The 22031-nt window shown below is 49.3% G+C and overlaps 4 protein-coding genes across 4 annotated transcripts; 2 read left to right on the top strand and 2 right to left on the bottom strand.

Moving 5' to 3' along the window:
- Positions 1–1768: 1768 nt before the first annotated feature.
- BKA67DRAFT_579546 (uncharacterized protein) lies at positions 1769–2345 on the top strand (the record flags this gene model as incomplete). The annotated part of the gene is made up of 1 exon (XM_046103774.1): positions 1769–2345. A coding segment is annotated over one exon (390 nt), but the record flags the coding sequence as incomplete, so codon positions are not given.
- Positions 2346–2920: 575 nt separating this feature from the next.
- BKA67DRAFT_662835 (uncharacterized protein) lies at positions 2921–4686 on the bottom strand (the record flags this gene model as incomplete). The annotated part of the gene is made up of 6 exons (XM_046108083.1): positions 2921–3166; positions 3232–3874; positions 3935–4083; positions 4147–4500; positions 4550–4597; positions 4675–4686. The coding sequence occupies 6 exons, from the start codon at positions 4684–4686 to the stop codon at positions 2921–2923; spliced, it is 1452 nt and encodes a 483-aa protein (XP_045954617.1).
- Positions 4687–6876: 2190 nt separating this feature from the next.
- On the bottom strand, positions 6877–8007 carry BKA67DRAFT_524258 (dihydrodipicolinate synthase; the record flags this gene model as incomplete). The annotated part of the gene is made up of 1 exon (XM_046098555.1): positions 6877–8007. One exon carries the CDS (start codon positions 8005–8007, stop codon positions 6877–6879), a length of 1131 nt encoding a protein of 376 aa, XP_045954616.1.
- A 10935-nt stretch (positions 8008–18942) lies between these two features.
- BKA67DRAFT_662832 (amidase signature domain-containing protein) lies at positions 18943–20616 on the top strand (the record flags this gene model as incomplete). The annotated part of the gene is made up of 1 exon (XM_046108082.1): positions 18943–20616. One exon carries the CDS (start codon positions 18943–18945, stop codon positions 20614–20616), a length of 1674 nt encoding a protein of 557 aa, XP_045954615.1.
- Between the last annotated feature and the right edge of the window lie 1415 nt (positions 20617–22031).

Genomic DNA, 22031 nt, shown 5'->3' with positions numbered 1-22031 from the left:
CTGAAAAGAGATTTCTGCATGAGTTCTGCCGGGTGCGGAAAAAGCAATCATGGCGGATGCATGAGCTTAAGCCCGTAAGTGTGGGAACTACAGAGAAAGGGGCAACTGCGACTGATCGTCGCGTGCGCAGCAAACAAAGATCGACATCACAACAAAGTGTTTGCATCTCATTTTCAGTCAAGACAGCATCCCATCCAAGAAGTTCCGTACGATATGGTCACTGAACAGCGAGTCGTGGTTTCTTGCTTTCCAGCTGCATCTCAAGTGCTGTTTGAACCTCAGACAACGTGGTGGTGAAACGAGGCGGATCTGCTACTGCAAGCTGCTTAGTGATCGTAGCTGAGCAGCGAAATCTCATAATCCTCCGTTGTCACAGATCCAGGCACAACCAAAACATGCCAGGAGTTTTCCTTCCAGAGAAAGGGCCTTGAGGTAATAAGGAGAAGGTGTCTCAAAGCGTATTTTCTACGAGTGCGGTTTTTAAGATTTAGCACCATCATATCAAGCCATTTACTTTTAACTTCCCACCCCGGGTAGCTGATGAGGGCGACCCGTACCTTACATGACATAGTAATTTCCACTGGCAGGCTGTTTCCTGCCGCAGAAGCTTAATTCTGCTCACAGTTTTCAAAGTTTCGATGAGGCTCCAGCTGCGGAACGGGGGGCAGCAAGCCGAAAGAGAGGGGGGAGGAAAAGGCATGTCTCGTAACTTGACGCCCAAACAATCCTCCCCGTCGAGCAACCCTATAAGAGTCTGGTCGCGATTCCTTCACTCCCACTATTTTCATCTCTTCCCATCCCCAGTCGACTCTACACTCGTTTGTATCCCACCCTAACAGACTCGGACTCGCCTGTAGTAGTAGTATCAAAGAACTGTGCTGGAGCCAAATCAAGCACGCGGATCTCCTAATACCTTTTTTTAATACCTTTCTTCACAGGCATACAACCCTCATTCTACTTCCTTTCGATTTTATATTTTTCTTTTCCCAAAGAGAAAACCCTTCAAACATCAGCCACGATGAAGCTTACCAGCGCAACCCTTGCCCTCCTGGTCCCGGGTCTGGCCATGTCCGCCCGTATCCACAAGAAAAGATGCGTCTCTGTCTACCCTACCGCCACTGGAGGCTACGGATCTGATGGCTCCGGTTCGGGCAGTGCGTATCCCGTGGAGACCGGCAGCTACGGCAGCGGTGGCTCCGACGGCTACGGGGGTGGCGAGAGCGGCACCGGCAACTACGGCTCTGGCTCTGGCTCTGGCCACGGAAGCAGTGGTGATGGAGGCTACGGTGGAAGTGGTGGTAGCGGTAGTGGCCACGGAGGTGGTGAGAGTGGTGGCTCTGGCTACAGTGGTGGCAAGGACGCTTCCGGCTCCGGTTCTGGCTCTGGCCACGGAAGTGGTGATGAAGGAGGGTACGGCAGCTCTGACCCAAGCTACGGCGGTGGTAAGGGAGGTGGCGGTGGCTACGATGGCGGTTCCGACCCTAGCTACGGCGGTGGTAAGGGAGGCAACAGTGGCTACGATGGTGGCTATGATCCCAGCTACGGCGGCGGCAAGGGTGGTGATGGTGGCTACGATGGTGGTTCCGACCCTAGCTACGGCGGTGGTAAGGGAGGTGGTGGTGGCTACGACGGTGGTTCCGACCCTAGCTACGGCGGTGGTAAGGGAGGCAACGGTGGCTACGATGGCGGTTCCGACCCTAGCTACGGCGGTGGTAAGGGAGGTGGCGGTGGCTACGATGGCGGTTCCGACCCTAGCTACGGCGGTGGTAAGGGAGGTGGCGGTGGCTACGACGGTGGTTCCGACCCTAGCTACGGCGGTGGTAAGGGAGGCAACGGTGGCTACGATGGTGGCTATGATCCCAGCTACGGCGGCGGCAAGGGTGGTGATGGTGGCTACGATGGCGGCTATGATCCCAGCTACAGCGGCGGCAAGGGTAGCAACGGTGGTTACGGCTCTGACCCTACTCCTTCATTCGGTGGCAACGATCCTACCTTCGTTGGTGGCGACAATGGATACGACGGTGGTAACGGCTACGGTGACGATGGCGACTACAACGACCCCGACTGGTATGATGTTGGCGCCCTACCTCAGCCTACCGTCTTCTGAGCTGCGTGCCGTAACGAAACTGCATTGCTTGGTGTTCATGGGCAGCTTGTTCCAAGTTTTTGGGATTCCTTAGTCTGGACTTCGGGGTGATGAGCGAGATCGTTGTACGAGTGGGGTGAGCTTTTTCTAGAGAGGCACAGGGTTAATCTCTTATTACCGAATTCCTGTAGCAAATTTTCCCTTAGACTACATAATCAATGGTCTAAATCCATTCTTTCCTCCCAAAGCAACAATTGGCACACATTGAAAGTATTGCATGTTCAGCGCAGCTTCTAGTAGTAGTATTTAGTTTCTTTGGAGATCAAAAAGAACGAAAGAAAAAATATTACAGACAAGCTCGATTATTCGCTAGTGTAATTTTCGAGGTGTGACTTGACAAACCCACGCGTCATGTGCATGATCACACGACAGTGTCGTTGAAAGATTGGCCGTTGCGCGCTTGATGCAATGTAGTCACTACAGATCGTATCAATGTGATCGATGCAATTCAATGCAAGTGCACGGGGCATCATTTTAGAATCAACGCATGTCTCAACGTAGATTAGTGGCGTATTTGAGTTCGTACATTAGCACCACCAACCTTACAAGCCGTATTAATCACGGTAGTGCGGTAAGTGTTGTTTATATTATGCTCTCCGTTGATGATCGATATAATTCAGGGACGGGCGACGATCCCATTATATTACTTCACAATCTTTACACTTGTGTAACGATATCCAAGGCGTCATCGCGAAGAGCATGTCAACTTAGATTACGAGTTCTTTTTTTTTTGTTTTCTTTTTTAATGACAGTCCAAAACGTCCCTCCTTCATTTTACCACCTTATCATTTCCAGAATTTCATTCCATGTTTTCCTAAAGTAACTCAACCTTGAGCTGGTATTCTCCCCCTTTCCAGACGGAGCGTAACCATGTGAAGGCCTCCCAATCTTTGGATAGCTGGTTATAAAAGCACCGTAGTCCGGAAGTTCATCGTCGGTTTCCGGGATTTGAACATCGACGCTTTGAACATCAGCCGCGAGGCTCGGCACCGTCTCAAGCGGGATCACCGCCCCATCAAACTGTGAAAGATTAGCTGTGGACAAATTCAATCAGCACCCACGACAAGATCTGGGTTGTATTTTACCTTTCTTATTTCAAGCCTGAACTTGCTCTCTAGCAATGGCACTACTGTTTTATCCTCAACGCACTGAGTCAGCTGCTTGATCGCCCGGTTGAGCTGGATCTCGGAGTTTGTGCGGCCTATAGCAGGCATCGCCATGATATTCACAGTCCCTGCGAGGATATCTGGTCCCAGCATGACTTTGATGGTGCATGGAAGATCTAGTTCGGACCGGTCCACTCCTATTTGCACGTAGTACTGTCTCTCTGCGTTCAGTGCGTCACGCTCTCTGCGTTGACGTTGCAGATGGCGGTAGGGTATTGCTGTAGTTCTTCCCGGCTTTATTTCTATCTTGTACGGTCCATACATCTGGTTGACTTGTCGGATGACGAGCTGTCGTGTGTGTTCGGGGCTCATGGACCAGTCGTTAATCTCCGGGTACGTGTAGCCAAAGGTCTTGATAGATGCTATGCTTCTGCCGGTGTGCATGTCTTGTCCGTCGCCTTGGTAGAATGGTGTCAAGGGGCTGTCGGCTGTCATCCATGTGTTCTTCGCCTGCGTGAAAGTTCCAGAAGTGATATTTGCCGGTTGCGTTTGGTAAGTTGTGTTGTGATTGATCGCTTGCCAGAGAGCGAAGAAGCGGTCTACGTTGGCGTGGTGAAGCCAGCTAGGAAAGATGAGTATGTTGCGGCTGACAAGATCATGAGGCAGGCGTGACTAGACATACAAGAGTGGGTCGAAAGCCGAGTATACCGGATTCTGCATAAATCTTCCCGTATTGACATGGATGTCATTATGCGGGTCCTCCAGACTGGGGCCGCGGTTATTTGTTGATGCCATGGAATCGAAGTCCTTGGTTTTCGACAAGACACTATACTAGTTTGGCGCAGATCAGTAATGTAATTGAAACCAATCAGATTCCGTGTGAAGACTTGCCACTTTGTCCGTTAAGGCGGATGTGTTTAACTGCAACAGAGTCCCGTCGTCGTCGAGTTGTCTTTGTGAACCAGTAAAATTCCAGAAAATAGGATCATCTGAGGTCGGAAACCAGTCAGATTCGTGATTAAGCGGATAATCAGGCCACGAAAAGCTATAGAGAGGGTTGGCCATTCTCTCTTTGCCGGTGGGTGTACTAATCGTGATTTCAGGCCATGTTGTCGAAGGCGGCAGGTGTGAATCAACCGCCCAATCCCAGTAGGGAATCCTGAAGTCTTGCGCAGCCGATCGATACGAAACAGCATCATCTCCTGTATATTGAAGGGATATATTCTGTATTAGGCGCCCAAGGGTTTGCTGGAGTGTTGTTAGTCGCTAAGTAGAGAGCGACAAGGGCTGCTCTTACTTCATACAAGACAAGATATGGCCTATGCCACGTAATAAACGGTATTTCCTTTATGTAGTCAGCTTAAAACTGCTTCTCTGGAAGGATTACCGTGATAGGACTGTGAGCGACTGATGGGTGCTCACATGAACACACATTGTGAAAACAATATCCGACATCCGGAGCATTCGTTCCCTTTCCAACACCATTGTAAGGTATATAGGGCCGCCCATGTATCCCTGTGACGATATAAGTAATTTCGCTTAAGATCCTTAGACGTGCCACAGGACCTGCAATCTGAAAAAAAGACTCGGGGTTGTTTTGATCTAACACCTGCAGTTGATGAAGCCCGAGAATGTATAAATCCCTATCGAAATCTCAGTGATTAAAAGTAGTGCAAACCAAGTATTATATACCATTGAGGGCCCCCAACGGCCTGCATTTGATTGATATTCAGTCTAGGAGGTCTCTCGCCATCGCCCAAGATAGATGTGCTGAGGCCTGTTATCGGTATGCGATTTTGTCCATAAGTAAAAGTAGACAGCGAGGCAAGTGCCACGCATGACATTTGCTTGAGAAATAACATTATATTCGGTGTATCAATAATAAGATGTGTTTCTTGGCTAAAAAATTAATAATCGGGAAATCTTTGGGTTGGAACTCCTTGGTACACTCCGGTGGCAAGCCGAGTTTTATGTTGGTAAATATTTTGGTCCACCACTACTCAATGCCGTGTGATTCTGAGACAGGGAAAGCACCACAGACAAAAGGCCGGTCTTCTTTTTTCAAATGACTATGATATCAAATGACAATCGCTTGTGATTCATCATGTTTGATGTGGTAAGTTCTATCAGCATCTGATTGCCCTGATATTGTCGCGGAATGGTATTGACGCGTGAATCATGAGCAGTCACTAAAAGGTCACTTAGAGCAGGTTTGCAAATAACAGCAGTTTCCAGGACAGGTTGTACGAGAGTATGCTCAGATTTATCCAGCAGACACGAACTGTTCTAATCTGGCGGGCATCTGACAATCATCACAAAACGATCTAGGCGACAGGGCTTGGATGGATTTGTACTACGAATATTACGCAGGACTTTTTTTCCCCAGTGTATTCGTATGTCGGCGATCAGAAATTCATCTGCAGCAAACTTGTATGTAAGGCAGCCCGAAGCCATGTTTTCTTTTGGGTACAAACAGCGGAAAGCCGCATGGGCAGGCGGTTAAAAAGAGTCAAGCATACATCTGAATGGGGACCGGGAACGGCCACGTTGTGATCAAGCAGTACCCCCTTCAAGTCAAATCAAAGAAAATGAGGTCTTGACGTTGCACAGCAAGCTTGGTTGGAGTAACGATTTTTTTTGGATCGGTCTTGTGAATACAATGCTTAGGAAACGGAAACCGCATCTCCAAGGATGTCATAACATGCTAACACACCGCCTCCAATGTTTCGTTTTCAAACTCAAATATTCCATGCGATTATGAGCGCACTAAAAAATGAGCGACTATCCACTACAGTAGTGTATTGTAATAAGTGTATAATGCACGTACACTGGTTACTGATCATGTAGATCGCCATCTTAGCCACGGCAATTGTATGCAGGTACGGGAAGGAAAAGGATCCCCATAATGAACGACCCGCAAAATACAAATATACTCAATTTGATATGAATTTACTTGGCACCAATCTACTGGAAGCTAAAAAATTGCCCAAGAAAAATGGCAGCGGGATGCTCAACACCAAGCCAATGTATGAACAGTTTATCCATGACGACTCAATTCGTGGCTTCTCAATGGTTCTTCTCACACATTGTATTTTTGATTAAAGCACTCGAAGCGAGAACACAAGATCGCTTTCTAAAACAACAATCATGAAACAGGATCGGGCTAGCCACCCTTTTCTTTCCATTGCCATCACTATACTTGACCAAAGAATTAACGAATGTTAAGTGTGGAATTTTTGAAGTGCTGAAATATTGTGGCCGCATTCAGTCGAAGACGTATCAATTTGCCAGGTTCAGTGAGAGCACTCACGACGCTTTGGGGTTACATGGCGGACGAATCTACGAGAGTCTGATGGAGAACTCAATTGACTATAGGAGTTCGCAAAGCACACTACTCCATTGTACAGGAGAGCCAAGATAGAAACGTTGATTATTTGTAAGATACAAAGGTGGCCTCTAATTAAAGCAATTCATACTGATCTATCAGTACTGCTTCCTCAAAACGCCCAAATCCATTTTCGTCCGCCGAGCACCAAACTATACCGGGTGGAGAGTGCTGAATTAATCACAAAATTTTGTCGATGGCGCAAACGAAAGCAGTGACCAGCCGGATACACGAATATCTCACAACGCTTTCTCAAGCGACCACAATTCCCTGAATCCTTCTTTCCAGTTGTTGGCTTGCTCGGCAGTTGGCTTGGGCAAAGGGCTTCTCGCGTAACCTCCGTACCCCAACCAAGATTGGAGACCCGACTTGACACCAATCACTCCGCTCTGAATGGCTACCCAGTCACCCTGTGAGACGATGTCTTGCATCTCTTGTGCGTCATCATACTTGCCTGCTCCGTACAGCTCGATTGTCTTCAAGCAAGCCTTGGGCGCAATGTTTGCTAAGCCGGCAAGAATGCCATGCCCGCCGACGGCGAGTGACTGGATGGAAAAGTCGGCGGATCCAGCCAAAACAAGAAATTCTGGTCTCTTTGGGTCGTAGTTCTTTGTCAGCTTTCGTGTAGCGGCGGCTACGCGGTTAAGCTTTCCAGTGTTTCCACAGGTTAGCTTGACGCCGACAATGTTCTGATGTTGGGACAGCTTGACGATGAGGTCAGATGACAAGTCCATGCCGTTGACTGCTCCTGGGAAGTTGTAGATTATGAGCGGTATCGGAGATGAGTCTGCGACGGCGGTAAAGAAATCCAGTATTGTTTTCGACGATGGTGCAAACAGTGATGCGTAGTATGCTGGAGGAAGTACGAGTGCATAATCACCGCCACTCTTGGAAGCGTCTCTACAAAGTTGAATGGCCTCACGCGTGCTTTGAGCGCCACAGCCGACGATGATTGGAATATGTCTAAATCCGGCGTCGTTGAGTGCATTCCTGGTGGTCTGGGTCACAAGGCAGCGCTCATCACGAGTCAGATGAACAGCCTCTCCGTTTGAGCCTTGCGTGGCTAGGCCTGTAACACCTGCCTGAGCAAGTCGTACAGCATGTTGAGCTATGCTTTTCGTGTCCACGTCCTCAGTCTCAGGGTCAAAGAAGCAGACAGTAGGAACGTAGACGCCGGGGACAAGCGGGCGGGCCATTGCGTAGACGTCCTCTAGCGAACTATCATCAAACGAGCTACTGAGAGACGTTTGAGACTCTGCAGATCCTGATCTTAGAGAAGAAGAAACAAGCGGGCGCAGGTTGGATGGTATCCTTTCAGAGAAGCTGGAGTAGCTGACCGCTGGGGATGGTGCATCAAAATGAGGTGCCATCTTCAGAGGAATGGGCTCTGTTTACACGGATGTGGACTTGGTTGTGGCTGCCGAGCTGAATAAAGTGCTTTGCGTTCGGAAAGGTGCACTCGAGCTTAGATCGTATGACGAATGACGACACTATAATGATGCTTCTAGTTCACAAGGTATGTGGCTGAATGTTCGTCTCGACGCTGAGACAATGTACTGGGGCCAGCGAAAAACACAGATAGCCTGAGGCTTGTGTAGTATGAAGGTGATATAATCGATGGCCTTTGAGATGGTATCAAGGAAATAGAGAGAGCTTTGATACCAGAAGGAAGAGTCGCGGCAGATGCTTACTTTATGTACTCGCCACACTTGTGAGAACTAGAGGTGAATGCTAGTATATCTGGACATGTGGGACCAAGTTTCTTTTCCACCCGACCTGACATGGCCCATCATTCTAGAGCGGTGGCGCTTTAAGGAAGCTCACAGCATCAGCCAACCTCGAGGCGGCAGTCGGGATGGACGATGACATTTTGACGACTCAGCAAGACCGATTTGCGGACAACTTGGTTGCAGAATGCAGGGGGGTACCACGGAGTACCCTTGAAAGAAAAAGGGCAACACATGGTTTGGCTGATGTACCGCAAGGGAGAGTATCGAAACCACCTTATCGATCAATTGGTGTGTTGGATTATGAACGGTACTCCGTACGTATCGGGCTGTCAGAGAACGATGCAGTACGAAGGAAGGATTGCAGATGCAGCTCTGACGCCCCCAACGCGCCAAGCTGCAGGGTATATTTTAGCTGGGATGGTGGACGTGGGGGCTAGCCTCAAGCTGGAGACCACTGGTGGTACCAGTCCAAAGTACTTCATACCGGCAAGGCTAGCCAAGATGAGACCATTCTAACCGATGGCAGACTTGTAAACTCCCTGCGCGTTCGAGGATCGGAGCTTATCGTTTGTGTTAAAGCACCAGGCTTGCCAGGTAAGGCGCACAGAGAACACTCCGAGGGTTCGAACTGAAAGCTCGGGCCCGCGCTATAGCCGCTTTCCTCTTTCGGAGATCTCTCGTGCTACAGTAGGAGATGCTTTCAGCTTTCACATCTTGGCAGACCGTCCACTGAGGCGAGACGAACCAAATAGTCCGCAGGCGGTCATGCGGATACATTGACAGCACATGAGGTGATATATTGTATAAGATTGCCCCATACCTCGGGTTGACACGCCCACATTGGTGGCCGAGACCTGTTTGTGGCACTATGCTCGGGCTCTGACAAGCCTCGCCTATTAAATGAACTCCCATCTTGTTGGTAGCAAGGAGGCTGTGCAGAAGAATCATGTCATCAAGGCGGTGTGCGTCTCAATGTGCCCCCTGTGCACGATAACTACTTCTGAGTCAGGCCACGCGTGATATCACCATGCTCCCAGTTCTATGCTACGTCATGTTGGCGTACTTTGCGAGATGATACTATGCTATGTTTTGCTTTACAAATTCTCTTTGACTTTTCTGGCATCCGACAGTAGCATCTATGTGTCGTGAAAGATCCTGTACGTTGTTGGACGAACGATACTATCGAATATTGCAAGGCCTCCAGGTACGAGCTCGCGGCACTAGATGTCATGGTGGTCAGATATTCGCCACTGCCACTCCGAGAATGACCACGCAATACCCATTCGAATCAAGATTAGACCCCTCTTGCCTGATGGCTGTATCAGCACGCAACTACGCCAGGTCACCACAAACGTTGACTTCAGCATCTGATGATCCACTGTTGATGATACTCCCCAGACCTCTGCGAATGATGCCCCGCAATCCGTCAGCTCGGTGCTTGCGGGGTAATAGAGGTAAAATCATGGGAAAACAAGTGACCTATCTGCTTGCAACACATGCTTTCATCCGTATATTTATCGTAATTGGAACGTCTTGATTTTCCGCGAAGCAATGATGCACGTAGCCGAATGACTTTGAGGTCATGCTCTCCATGATACATTGTTTTGGGTGTAGCTTTAACGCAGGTAATAGACACAATATCCACTACGTCTTTATGAAATCATGTCATTGTCATTTACTTTCAAGCAACAACACGCGTCGTCAGTGAGACTCGGGGGGCTGGTCAAGCACCTGATTTAAAATAATAAGAAAACAATAAAAAACAGTGAACATGCTATTATCGATCGCTGAAAGGTGACAAAAATAATCCGCCGTCTCGCCAGCTAGACCGGAGTCGCATTGATGTTAGGTTCTTGGCGTTGGTAATCACTACGTCCCCAATTGACCATTTCCCTTGGATTGCACCTCCAGATGCATCTTCATATGCATTATATCCTCGCGAAAGCATCTGCGAGTCGATTGATCTGGCCATCACGGCTTGCATACGACCTCGCTGCATTTGCAGCACCCACACATCCCCATCGCGGTCAACTTCCTTTTCCATTAGAACCAGCAGGTTTGGCGACTGAAAAGTCACGATAGGGATACACCTGTATACCTATGCGCCGGACGAACAATAACACAACACAACGGAGGAATGCCCAGAACACTACAGTACATGGCTCCTGATCGCGTGACGGAGGCCATGTGCATGTGTTAGCTCCCCCTGTCTCCACGTTTTGCTGGGTCTCTGAGCTGCGCCCGGCTCCCTCATTGCTTTACCAAACTTTCCACGGAAACATTGCATGGACATCACATAACGGACATTTTGTCATCAAACCATCGACAGGTCACAAGATCGGATTCAATATTTGCTGACTCGCGCGCACTTGCCCTTTCCGGCATTGCTTTTCAATCGGATCTCCACCAACTATAATAAGCCAAAAGCTTATGGTATGTGATAATCCGTTGTTCCATCTCGCCAATGCGGTATCGGGAAGGTCAGAAGCTTGTTGAAACTCGTAATAAACTCGCGTCGGCAATTTACTGCCGACTGCAATCCCATCGACTACTAATGATTATCTCATGGCTTGGCCGTCGAAGTGCATCGCCTAGACCACACAACCCGATAGTTCTTGTTCCGGCCGCCGGTAGCCTGGAAATGATCAACGATCGTCAACCCCCACGCCAGCCCATTTTTCCCCAGCTTTCGACAAACCCCAGCAGCCTACCGTACCTGCTGGGTCGTCTTTTTGACATGGACATGGACATAAACATGGGACCACAAAAGCCCGGATGCAGCACCCATCACCCGGTTTACTCGAAATGGCAAAGTCTTCGCCATATCCATGCCCGAAGAATAAATTAGCTGATCACATGAGATCTTGTCTGCTCATGTTTGGGGTGCACAGCACCAATTATCCACAATCGCGCTTGAGGGTTCAGGGCTGATTGTTCAGTGAAGCCTCTCCTATTCGTCAGCAATGCATTGACCGCCGCTCAGTGCAAGGCCTGAGCTCTCAAGGGTACCTGCAGGGGGGCCTAATGTGGTCTTACAGGCTGGTCGATATCACATGCGATGTCGTAGGGGATGCTATTCCCGGCCAACAATGCATTCATGGACAGAACTTCTCTGACCACCTGGACACAATCATGCCAGCGCCACTAGCCACTGGAAGCCAGGTCAGCATCTTTTTGGACGTGTATTGACATGTTCTGCTACTCAAGACGAAGTGGTGGCCATGGCAAGCCACCCTGCATCTCCCAGCATGCACGATGTCTCACGGGTATGCATGCAGCCTTTGTAAATACTGCTATGAGGCTCAGTGCTCGCTGGACGTGGTATACGCATGCCTGTCTCATCCCTGAGCCGCTTAAGTTTGACCTGAGGCTTTTCGAATTAGTAGTCTCATAGGCTGAAGTCCTCATCCTGCCCCTATTTTTGCTTTTCACTGAGTGTTTGCCAGCGGTCATGGCCACGGTTACGTTACGGCATGAGCGCTTGCCGCCGTCTGAATATCAAATCTTCCGAAACGCTGATGTCTCCCGCGATATATGCAGCGTGATGGAGTGATGGAAATCCCCATGGCCAGATCGAATATTGCGTGCAAGATGCAAGTCTCTAAGCTGCACGGCCCCCAATGCCGCAATGCGAGAACTGGGCAATCTCGGCGTCAACCTCCCAGCTTGGGGGTCAGAATCATCGATGGATAGATTGGGACAAACTCGGCTAACAATCTTAGTTTCTACGGAAAGGACTGCCTTTCACGGCTTCGAAGATATGACGATAAATATCAGCATCCCGCGACACGAGGCTCACTTGTTCCCCGCCCCCACACACGCTGACTTGAAAGTCGTGTTGCACGTAGTCCAATAGGAGAATATACGTATGATACACATTAGTCACGATCAGGGCTGCAGGGAGGAGAAATTCGTCCGAATCGAGCCCAAGATCGCCACCCTCTTCCCTGGACAGATCCTCGCCGGCAATCCAAGGGCATGAACAGTATCTTTTGTCAAGATTAGTTAAGACGAGGTTTGGGTCTACTCCACAAAATGGGAATTATGCTCTGTATTGGAATTGCCCGCGCGCTGTACAGTCAACGTCGGACTACATCAGGCGATTTCTTACTGTGACTTCTCTTCACTCCAAGCGCTGCTTGGACCAAAGATAATCCTCCGAATTCTTCGTCGTCAGAAGCGTTCGAAAGAACTAGTCACGCCTAGGGTACGAAATTCTCCAGTAACAGGCACCAAGCAAGCACCGGGATTCATTGGGGAGCTACGCCGCAGGTCATGCCACGGACATCCCGCGTCGTTCACGGTGGCTGCATGGGATCATCTATACTCACCCAACCCATCTGCAAAGTGATCTAGGGGACCTGCATATATCACATCAATGCGCAGAGCCGCATCACCTCAGCCTAGTAGCTGTGATCAATTCAGACATGTAGTCCGGGAGGACAGCTAAATGCTCACGTGCCAGTTGATGCTGCCTTCAAGTACGAAACTTTCTCATCTACGTATGAACTCTTTTTGCCGCGGAAGCTGTCTGACGTGATTTGCTTTCGTATGTTAGTAGAAATCTTGTTCCAATTGCGTGATAATTGTATCATCTCCCGCCATGACAAGGGTTTTAAGTTGCTACCGAATATTGACAGACGTAGTCAAAGTCCCTAAGTCCTGGAAGCCTGAGTAGTTGAACATTACCAACTATTCCTCTTTACCAGGGCGGAATTGGCTCTTTGAGACTATAGTCACAGTTAAAACGAGGCGGGCGGTTTGCCATGACCATGTACAGATAATTATTAACATCATGTGGATATAAGGTCAAAATCGCGAGGGATTATTCACGTGAATGGTTAAATCCGAGCCCCGTTCGAGATACTAAAAAAGTATTATTATTAATTCTATGCAAAGGTAATTAAACTATAATAACACTAGACTGGGTATGACTTGAGGCCTGTTCCAAAGGCCTTGCGCTCTAAAGTTTAATGGATGATGAGAGCTGGAGACGTCTGACAGACAAGGAGTAGCACCAGTTTGCATCACGGTGCCACTGGAACATGCGATTGATCAGAGCCTGAAGCTCGATAATCGCAAACTTGTCGATGCCGTAGGTAGCAACTGCATGCTGCCAAGCGGCTTACGACTTGGCGAAATCGGCAAAAGCACTTGCCTGCTGCCCTTGTGCGGGAAAGGATCGCGCGTGAGAGAAACCCGTCTTGTAGGAGCAGCATCGTGAGGCTTTGGAGTAATGGGCTGGGCGCTTCGTTAGTGCAACTTTAGAGATGTTCGGCTGCAAGGCCCTGCGTCAATTTGTTGCTTGAGTTGAATTACAATTTCAACTACGGTGAGATGCGAGCCGTTTCAAGCCACCAATCCTTTTTCTTCTTTTTGTTTTTTTCTTCACCTTTTCTTCTCGCAGAGACAGCGCATGGCAGGCAGAACAGAACGGCTCATGTATTGAGCAGGGCCCCATCAAATCTTTTCTTTAGGGGGGGGGGGCCTCAGGCGTGCGGAGACGATAACTATTACATAACCCGATGGCCTGCGCCCTAGCCTCGCACTAACCTCAGCGGCCATGCCAATCCACGTAATAAGTTACAAGTTACCACAGTACACAGCTTTCGGTGTGCACATAACTTAGCTTAAGTAGCTTTCGCCCCTCTGGTTCCGCTTCAGCTCACCTGCAGATCACGACCAGGCTCCCCTTGCTCGGGAACGGAAGATCAAGATCCATACAATTTTCAGCGGGACTTCCCAAAAGATGGCCGCAGCTGTTTTCGAGACTGGTGAATCCTACACCGGCAGATCATGAGAAGCCGTAGGAATCTGTCTGGCTTTGAAGGTAAGGCGACATAATTCGAACCATGTCAGAGCCCCAGGTAATTGATGGATGCTTGTTCTGACAGCAATCAGAACCAAGAACCCACCAGGTTCAATGCTGTCTGACACGTTGGCCTCTAGAACGGGCCGCGACGTACTATTGCGTTTCCAATACTGGATCTCATCCATACGCCCCCTACTTAACGAGATCCAAGCACCCCACGCGCTCACCCTCAGTACTTGAACGACGATTTTACTCCACGCTTCGCATACCAAACGACTTACAGAACCGGAACTCAAATTTGATGCCAGAAACGTTCTGGAGGCATTGGACAGACTACGTTACGATGGCTTTGTGCACACCGGTGCCACCTTCTGGGCACGGACTAACAGTTCCAACTGAGACCTACCAGATATCAGCGGAGCAATATGCCGGTCAGTTACATGGAGGATGACACGGTTCGCTTCAAAAAGGTTGAAGTCGCCCACTTTGGTAGCACAGTCTCGCAAAACTCCTCATGCGCCCTGCATGGAAACCCCATTGGAACGTCGATATTTCGAAGCCTAGAAGCACATATTCGGATGAGATGGAGCATAGCAACTGATATCTGGTCACTTGGAGCGATGACGAGGCATTTGATTCACTCCGCATAGCGATCCTTGCGTTCACTAATCTACCATCAACATTCACAGTTGATACGTCTGATATATGGTGGAGACTTTCAAAACCCAGGTCCCAGCCGATCATGACGAACACGACATCAAGACCCTTAGGAAGCGCTACTAATGCTTCGGGATGTTCCCTTTGTCGTTGCTAAGGGACTGCTAGTCAGGAACCGCTAGCAGTTTTGACGTGGACAATGGAAGATTGCTCGAAGGAGACCCTGAAGCCTTTCCGCTTGACGACTGAACGCGAAATATGCAGTGAGGACAGAGTTTTCATTTGCAAGATCATGTGAAATTGGACCCAATGGACAGGCCAAGCGCAAGAGAGCTCCCGGCGGATACTTGGTTTTTGCAAGACTAAAAAGGACCGAGAACCACCGAATTCTACGCTGGTATCCCACTGATGATGCTCTTAGGCATAACCCAAATCTACCATATGTGACGCTACGAATCAGTCAAAGTACTTGCCACCTAGGTATTGAACGACCTCGTCACTTCCGGGTAACCAGTGTCGCAAATCCAATGCCTGTCCACGCTTACGTATTTCCCAGCGAAGAGTACCAAGGACTGCTGGTATACCAAGCAGTTGGAAAGAAAGCCATATCAGCTATGGAGCTGAGATATACTACCCGAAACAATTCTGAGAACTTCTTAAGCGTAGATATCTGATACTTGAGAAATTGGGCTCTAGCACCACCTCAACCGTTTTACTATGCTGAGGTTTAAAGTACGCATCTAGAAACACACCCAGGGTGGGAAATCGATCATCTGCGGGCCGTCCGCCACTGATATCCGTCCCGGTCGTAGGATCCCACGGATCCAACGCTCATTAGCCAGGATCCGCAGCATGTAGGATAAGGTTGATCCTGGCCGCGGGCGGATCGGAAAGGGCCAAGCTTTCTGTTATCCTAAACGTGCTTTCTGGTGTCCGCTAATATGGGAGAGAGATTACGTGGAGACGGATTGACAATAAGTGTTAACTCATATTTACTTTGTCTAAAACATTTTCGAAAGGCTATGCACACATGAGATCTTAAAACCCCTCGACAGGACCACTGCGAAATAGACAACACTAAGACTTGTCTTGGGTATACTAGTAATTTACTTTTGCATAGCTTCAATTTAGTGCCAAATTAAGAAACACGCTAATTGGCATTATTATTATAAGCACGGGCCATACCTGACCATTACGACCGATGGATCTGCCATGGATCGGACGGAGGTTGTTCGTAACGTCGGACGGATCTGATCGACCCGTTGCGGCCATCGATCATCTAGGATGAGGGCCAAGCCCCACGAATCCGACCGATTTTCGCGCTGAACACACCCCGTTCTGCTTCCTATGTCAACTAAATCTGCCTACGAAACTGCAAACGTTCGATATGAATCTTTAGACCCGCAAAACAATGAAATTCACGTTGTTATTCCGCTACCAAGCCATTCATCCTGAACGAGTTGTTGCGAATTAAGTAGTATCGAGGACATCGTCTTGGCCGAACACCATGAGATCCGAAATTTCAGTAGATGAGGCGGGGCTGGAGAATTTGTCGATTGGCAACATGAGCGTTACGGTGCTCTTTCCATGGAGTTACTCCTGTGGCTGTTCAGGAAAGCAGACTTCTAGCGAGCACACGGTGCGTGAGTTTGGTAGTGAGTGCGGAGGGGAGTTGAGAAGGTCGAAGCGGAGAACTGGCTTGACGATCGAGGTGGCCATGCTATGCCTTGAATATGCTCTGAGTCTCCTTCGAGGCTGGCCGCCCTCCATTTCGTATCTTCATATGCAAAATTGGGACTATACACGGCCAAGCATGGCTCGCAGCTGCAAAGAGTCGAGGCCACGGGGATAGGCTGGGGACGGTACTAGATATCAGATCGAAACAAGTGATGGTGGAGGGCACTAGGCCTACAGGGGTTGCCTACTGTTGGTTGTAGGTGATGAGGCTTGAGGCCTAAGATGGGCATCGCGCCGCCGCAGACCATGGTACTACTGCTCTTGATATACTTGCCAAAGGTGATAGAGGGAGAATTGTAGCCGGCGTTCGTCATCTCACGAGCGGACTAGAAACCTAGGACCTCTCTCGAGGGGAGTATCTGAGCTGAAGTATATATTGAACTACGACAAATCTGTCGACCCACGTGAGACTCAGCATACACAATCGTACGGAATTAATGCCATGAAGGAGACTGATGTGGATGTAGTGGATTGCTACCTCAATGAATCTGAGATGCTACCATTTGGCTTGCCAGACCAGCTTCACGAAGCTAAATGATAGTCTCTCTCCAATATCTGAAGTCGGGAGATGTTGAAAGTCGCTTGATTTCGATATCAATCATTCGCCATTGAAGTTTGTCTGGAAACCCCGTCATAAGTAACGGTGTAGCGAAAGAGACTCGTGTACTTTGGGGGGATTAAGCAGCTGGGTGCTGGCGCGTCTGCTCTGGGTATTCACCTGGTTGTGGTCATATCCATAAGGCTTCCCCATTCAACTGCACTTGGTCAAATGGAAACGCGGCCCTGCTCATCCCTGAACCACGTTTCGTCATCCCAGTTACTTGTGATAATGGGTAGCGTAGGCTCTTGACCAAGGATATCTCGATTGTGAGCTCGATTCTTCTTGTATCAGGACCCCGGAGTCTGCAACCATGGGTCAGCTAGCACGTAGCAGATCTTCAGCCTCCAAATTCCTGTTCTGCGCGATTCATCGCCACAGTGGTTAGAAATCCACATAGCTTCCCTCAGATACTCAAGGATTACAACTCATCAATATCACAACTGCTTTGTTCCTACTTGCGAAAGTACTGCCGAACAAATTGGTAGTGATCCCCTTGCGATGAGTCTCTTCCATAACTGCAGCCAGTACAGACGCCCGCGATTCCAAGTCTGACTCCAACGATCAGCTTGCAGAGATGATACCTGCGTTGCAGGGAATTGAGTGTCCCATAAGCTAATCTGACGAAAATTTACCTCCTGCGAATGTGGGTAAAGCCTGTTGCTATTAGCACCATCTTGCCAACTGTGGACGTGGACGCGGACTTTGCGAAGTTTGAGGTCCGTCCTTTGCTCAGCTCTGCGACTTTGAGCGGTTGAGACATCTTGGAAAATGCTTGCAATGAATCAGTATTCGACACGGTTGCTTCTGATCTCATTGGTGCCGACCATTTGATTTTCGAATCGGCCGACAGCGTGAATGATATCGACATCACCGACTTTTCCTCGACACGTCGTGATTGACCCGACTCAGGACAGCAGAAACGACGACCGTGCAGACCATTTCACTGTACATAAACTGCATGTCAAGCGTTTGTCCACTATCTAAGCCAACGATCAGCACATGAACGCTCGATCCGCTCCTGAAGTGGAGGAAATAGGCCTGAAGACCACCGTGAGACTCTATCTGTCCGCAGTGAGAAAAAGCGCGAGGAGATCTCTTCCTACTGTCAGTATCAAACTAGCTCTACTACTGACAATACTAGCCAGCGAATCAAATCTCTCCTTGTTCCTGAAGCAGGAGAATTTGGTCAACAGCAGCACGACGACACGCTGTTCTCTACTAACGCTGAGAACCAAACTGACGACGCCTCAGCCAGCTCGATTTCTAGCAAGATATGATGGCTGCCATTGAATACGAATCTGCGATATTCTTCTCCGGACAGACAGATTGCGGTGAAGTTCATGAAGCTGAGAAAAGTCTTAGATAACGGACAAGACATGTAAGAACTCTAGGGACAAGTCTCCCGGCAAGTCAAAAGCTCGACAATCTATTATATGACGCCACACCAGCAGCCCTTTTCCGTTTCTCCCTTGAGTCTTTTCTCAATAATCGCCGCCTTGTAGTGAATTATGAGAAGTAAATCCCCTCCGTCAACTTTATATATAAATATAAACATGAAATGATACGAAAAATGATAGAAAACACAAGCCCCACTGCTGATCAATTGGTTTAAGTACACTATACTTGGTAATAATAGTGCCTCGAGCAACCCCGCTATTTTTAGCCATAAGCTGGGGACCGATCGCGGCGCCGTAGATTCGCCAGTGTCCAAATCCTATCTATATTGGTCGCAACGCCAACACGTTACCAAGAAGGTCTCTTTAGCACGATGCGTTGCGCAAGCGAAGCGGCGTGTCGACCACTAGGAGTGCTCGCAGTGGGCCTACTGGCGCTCCAGACACCCCTATCTTCTGCCGCGTCGGAGCCCTTTGATGCTCGCGAGGCAACCATTGATGGTGTTCATAACGCCCTGTTCACAGGCCTTACGACGTGTCGTGGTGTGGTATCCTCGTTCCTGTCCCGGATTGAGACCTTCAACCCCACCATCAATGCCATCATCAGCCTGAATCCGGACGCGCTCTCGGTGGCGGACGAGCTGGATCGATCATTGGCCGCGGGCAATGTGACCGGGAAGCTCTTCTGCATTCCGATACTGTTGAAGGACAACTACGATGCCACAGGAATGAACACCACGGGTGGCAACCTGGACCTGGCCGGAAACCGCCCCGCTATAGATGCCCCGACCGTAAAGGCTTTCAAAAATGAGGGGGGGATCATCTTGGGCAAGGCCAACCTGCACGAGCTGGCGCTGGAGGGGATCTCTGTATCGTCGCTCGGCGGGCAGACTATCAATCCGTATGACCATACGCGCACGCCGGGCGGGAGCAGTGGTGGCACAGGAGCTTCGATCGCGACAAGCTTTGCCGTTTTCGGCACGGGCACAGATACAGTGAACTCGCTTCGCAGTCCAGCGAGCGCGAATAGTCTTGTCAGTGTCCGCCCGACCCGCGGATTGATCACGAGAGCCGGAGTGGTCCCTATCAGCTATACCCAGGATACCGTTGGGCCGATAGCGCGCAACATCAAGGACCTTGCCGTTGCGTTGACGGTGATGGCGAGTATAGGGTTTGACAGCCACGACAACGTGACGGCATTGGCGCCACCTGATGCGATTGGAAAAGACTACTCAGCGGAGCTGTATGGAGGGAGTTTAGATGGATTGAGACTCGGAGTACTGGATGGCTTCTACAACCATACGGCATCTGCTGAGACGTCACCCGTCAACGGAGCGATGGCGGACATGCTCGATTTTCTAAGAGCAGAGGGGGCCGAGATAGTCAACGTTACAGACACGCTTTACAATGCGACTGCCATCGCAGCCAAACTTGATGTCCAGACCTCCGAGTATCGCCAACTATTGAACGAATACCTTTCTGGTACCAACCTGTACGGAACTGCGCCAGCATCGTTCAACGAACTGTACACAAGCGGCAAATTCGTGGTAATTCCGAGCCAATACAACTATGTCAACACCGCCTTCGTCTCGTCGACAAGCAATGCGTCGTACGCAGTCGCTAAGCTTGGTATTCAGAACCTCACCACAGCACTTCGAACATCATTCTCGGACCACAAGCTCGATGCAGTTATATACCCTGAGCAGAAGAACTTGGTCGTGAAGTTGGGTTCACCATCGCAGAGCGGCCGGAACGGCATTTTGGCCGCTCTTACGGGTTCCCCTGTGGTGACTGTGCCTGCAGGCTTTTCTCCTGCCTCGGAGGACGCGCCTATTGGTGTTCCAATTGGCATGGAAATCCTTGGTCTACCTTTCACCGAAGGCAAGCTTTTGAACATTGCTGCCCACATCACGCAGCGGTATCCCGTCCGCAAGATGCCGTCTTTCGCAAATCAGTCTCTTGAGACCAGGAATTATGTTGAGGTGCCAATCATCAAGCCAGACGCCAGCAATATCCCTGAACAGTACCCTATTGGCGTATTGGCATAGGCAGAGTGCAAGGTGCAGAAAGAGCACAACTGCGGAGATGCGGAGAGTGAGACAAGTGGCTGGGATGTTTTTTTAAAGTCAGGGTTAGTCTAGACTAGAGTGAAGTCATTGCTGAGCTATGCATATGCAACTTCCTTTGCACGTTGATACCGCATGGGTTCTATCATCATGCTGGCCAGCTTTCTTCTCATATTAGCCCGACGAATGCCTTATTTACGTTGTTATTTGCTTATCGGTAATACGAGCACTAGACTTACCGTAGTCTAGACTAGTCGAAAAGAATAGGGACATGAATGTTGTGTTGGGTTTGTAAGCCGCCAGGTCACAAGCTTAGATAGGCAAATGTGCTTGTTTTGGTCATACAACGTTCGGATATGTTGACTACTACGTTCAGTTCAGCCGAGATAATATGCGTTCGGCCGGTTGGCAGGTTGGCAAGAAGAAACGGTCGCTAGTAGCCCCATGGTATATAGTGCTAGAGACCTTACCTAGGTTACTGTACTCCGTAATGCCGCCGGTATTTCCAGTTCAACGCCTTTTCTCTAAGGTTAAGCAAGTCTAGCGACAATAACAATATGGAGCATCGTTGTTGTCCTGTGGAGGCTTACGGAGCTAGCCGACCGACTGATTGAGCTCTTCAAACCTAAAAGAACGAGACCTACTGTAGAAAAGGCTTTCAGGACTTTGAAAGAAACGAGAAAAGACCCTGGCGATCTCGATGACAGATGGTCCAAACGCCCCATAACATGCAGGTGACGTGCACTGTAGCCAATCATTAGCATGTGGCAGCCCCGAGACTGCTAGCCTCAGCATGCCGAACCGGGATCTTGACATATACCACAGTGGGGGGGTCTACCGCTGTAAGTTCGAAATTGTGGAAGGACCCTGAAGCTCTGAACTTGTTCCCAGAGCGAAGAACCTCCACAACGCATGTGCTGAGTTTGACAGAGAGAGAAAAATTCATCTTGGCTCATTCCAACCCGGAGAACAAAAAGCCTGTCAGACGCATGAGGTCACACGACCGGACCTTTCGCATTCCATCGTACTACTTGAATATACACACCCTCCTTGGATTCGGATGTGAGATTGTCTTTGTAGATTGACGCTGAGCATTATGAGCTGTTACTAGACAGCGACAGCGGGGCCACCAATTGACCAACCAGTCAGTATCATCAGCATAAAATCTACTACCAAGAACTCTTTGAGCCTTGTTCTAAGGGTCAACGGGGAATCACTGCGCATATTCGTCAAATGCTTTGAACATAGGCAAACCTAAAGGAGTAAGAGAGCGCTGTTATTAGACAGCCAGGCCTACTCCATATAGGCGTATAGAGATACATTACGAGACGTGAGACACAGAGCTGTGGCTGTGGAAAGGTACCCCGACAGGTACAACGCAACAACGAACGATAAAC

Source organism: Truncatella angustata (assembly GCF_020726525.1).
Source record: "Truncatella angustata strain MPI-SDFR-AT-0073 chromosome Unknown BKA67scaffold_8, whole genome shotgun sequence".
Lineage (NCBI taxonomy): Eukaryota > Fungi > Ascomycota > Sordariomycetes > Amphisphaeriales > Sporocadaceae > Truncatella > Truncatella angustata.
The sequence above is the reverse complement of the archived record's forward strand: the minus strand, read 5'-3'. Positions and strand labels throughout refer to the sequence as shown.